This window comes from Chaetura pelagica, unplaced genomic scaffold (assembly GCF_000747805.2).
Source record: "Chaetura pelagica isolate M959 unplaced genomic scaffold, ChaPel_1.0 scaffold68, whole genome shotgun sequence".
Lineage (NCBI taxonomy): Eukaryota > Metazoa > Chordata > Aves > Apodiformes > Apodidae > Chaetura > Chaetura pelagica.
This window is the reverse complement of record NW_009954407.1, coordinates 2128806-2129181: the sequence shown is the minus strand read 5'-3', so window position 1 is coordinate 2129181 and position 376 is coordinate 2128806. Positions and strand designations below refer to the sequence as shown.

The window sequence follows — 376 nt, the reverse complement described above, 5'->3', positions numbered from 1 at the left end:
GAAAGGGAAACCCCACCCCCAGGGGCTGCCGGTGGCTGGGACGTGTCCCTTCCCTCCCTCCCTCCCTCCGTCGCCGGGGGAGCCGCGCCCCTTCCCTTCCCTTCCCGCGCTGCCCGGCTCGGCGGGCTCGGGGGGGGTTAGGGGAGAATCGCTCCCTACCTGTGGTTAAATTGTCATTGATCTTCAGGGGCACCCGCAAGATGTAGACCAGGAAGAGCATGATGAAGAACCACAGCGTCCAGAGGTAAGTCCAGGACCAGACGATGCAAGACTTCAGCTGCTCTAAAAAACCCGTCCCGGCTTCAGCCATGTTTTTGGAGCAGGAAAAAAAAAAAAAAAAAAAAAAAAAAAAAAAAAAAAAAAAAAAAAAAACACA

General features: G+C 54.3%; 1 protein-coding gene across 1 annotated transcript in view; it reads right to left on the bottom strand.

Annotated features, from left to right (window-relative positions):
• ST7 (suppression of tumorigenicity 7) overlaps positions 1 to 310 on the bottom strand; it is a 149423-nt gene extending 149113 nt beyond the window's left edge. The window contains exon 1 of the mRNA XM_010004297.1: positions 160 to 310. Coding sequence (XP_010002599.1) covers positions 160 to 310 — 151 coding nt within the window. The remainder of the gene's footprint in view (positions 1 to 159) is intronic.
• Positions 311 to 376: the final 66 nt, after the last annotated feature.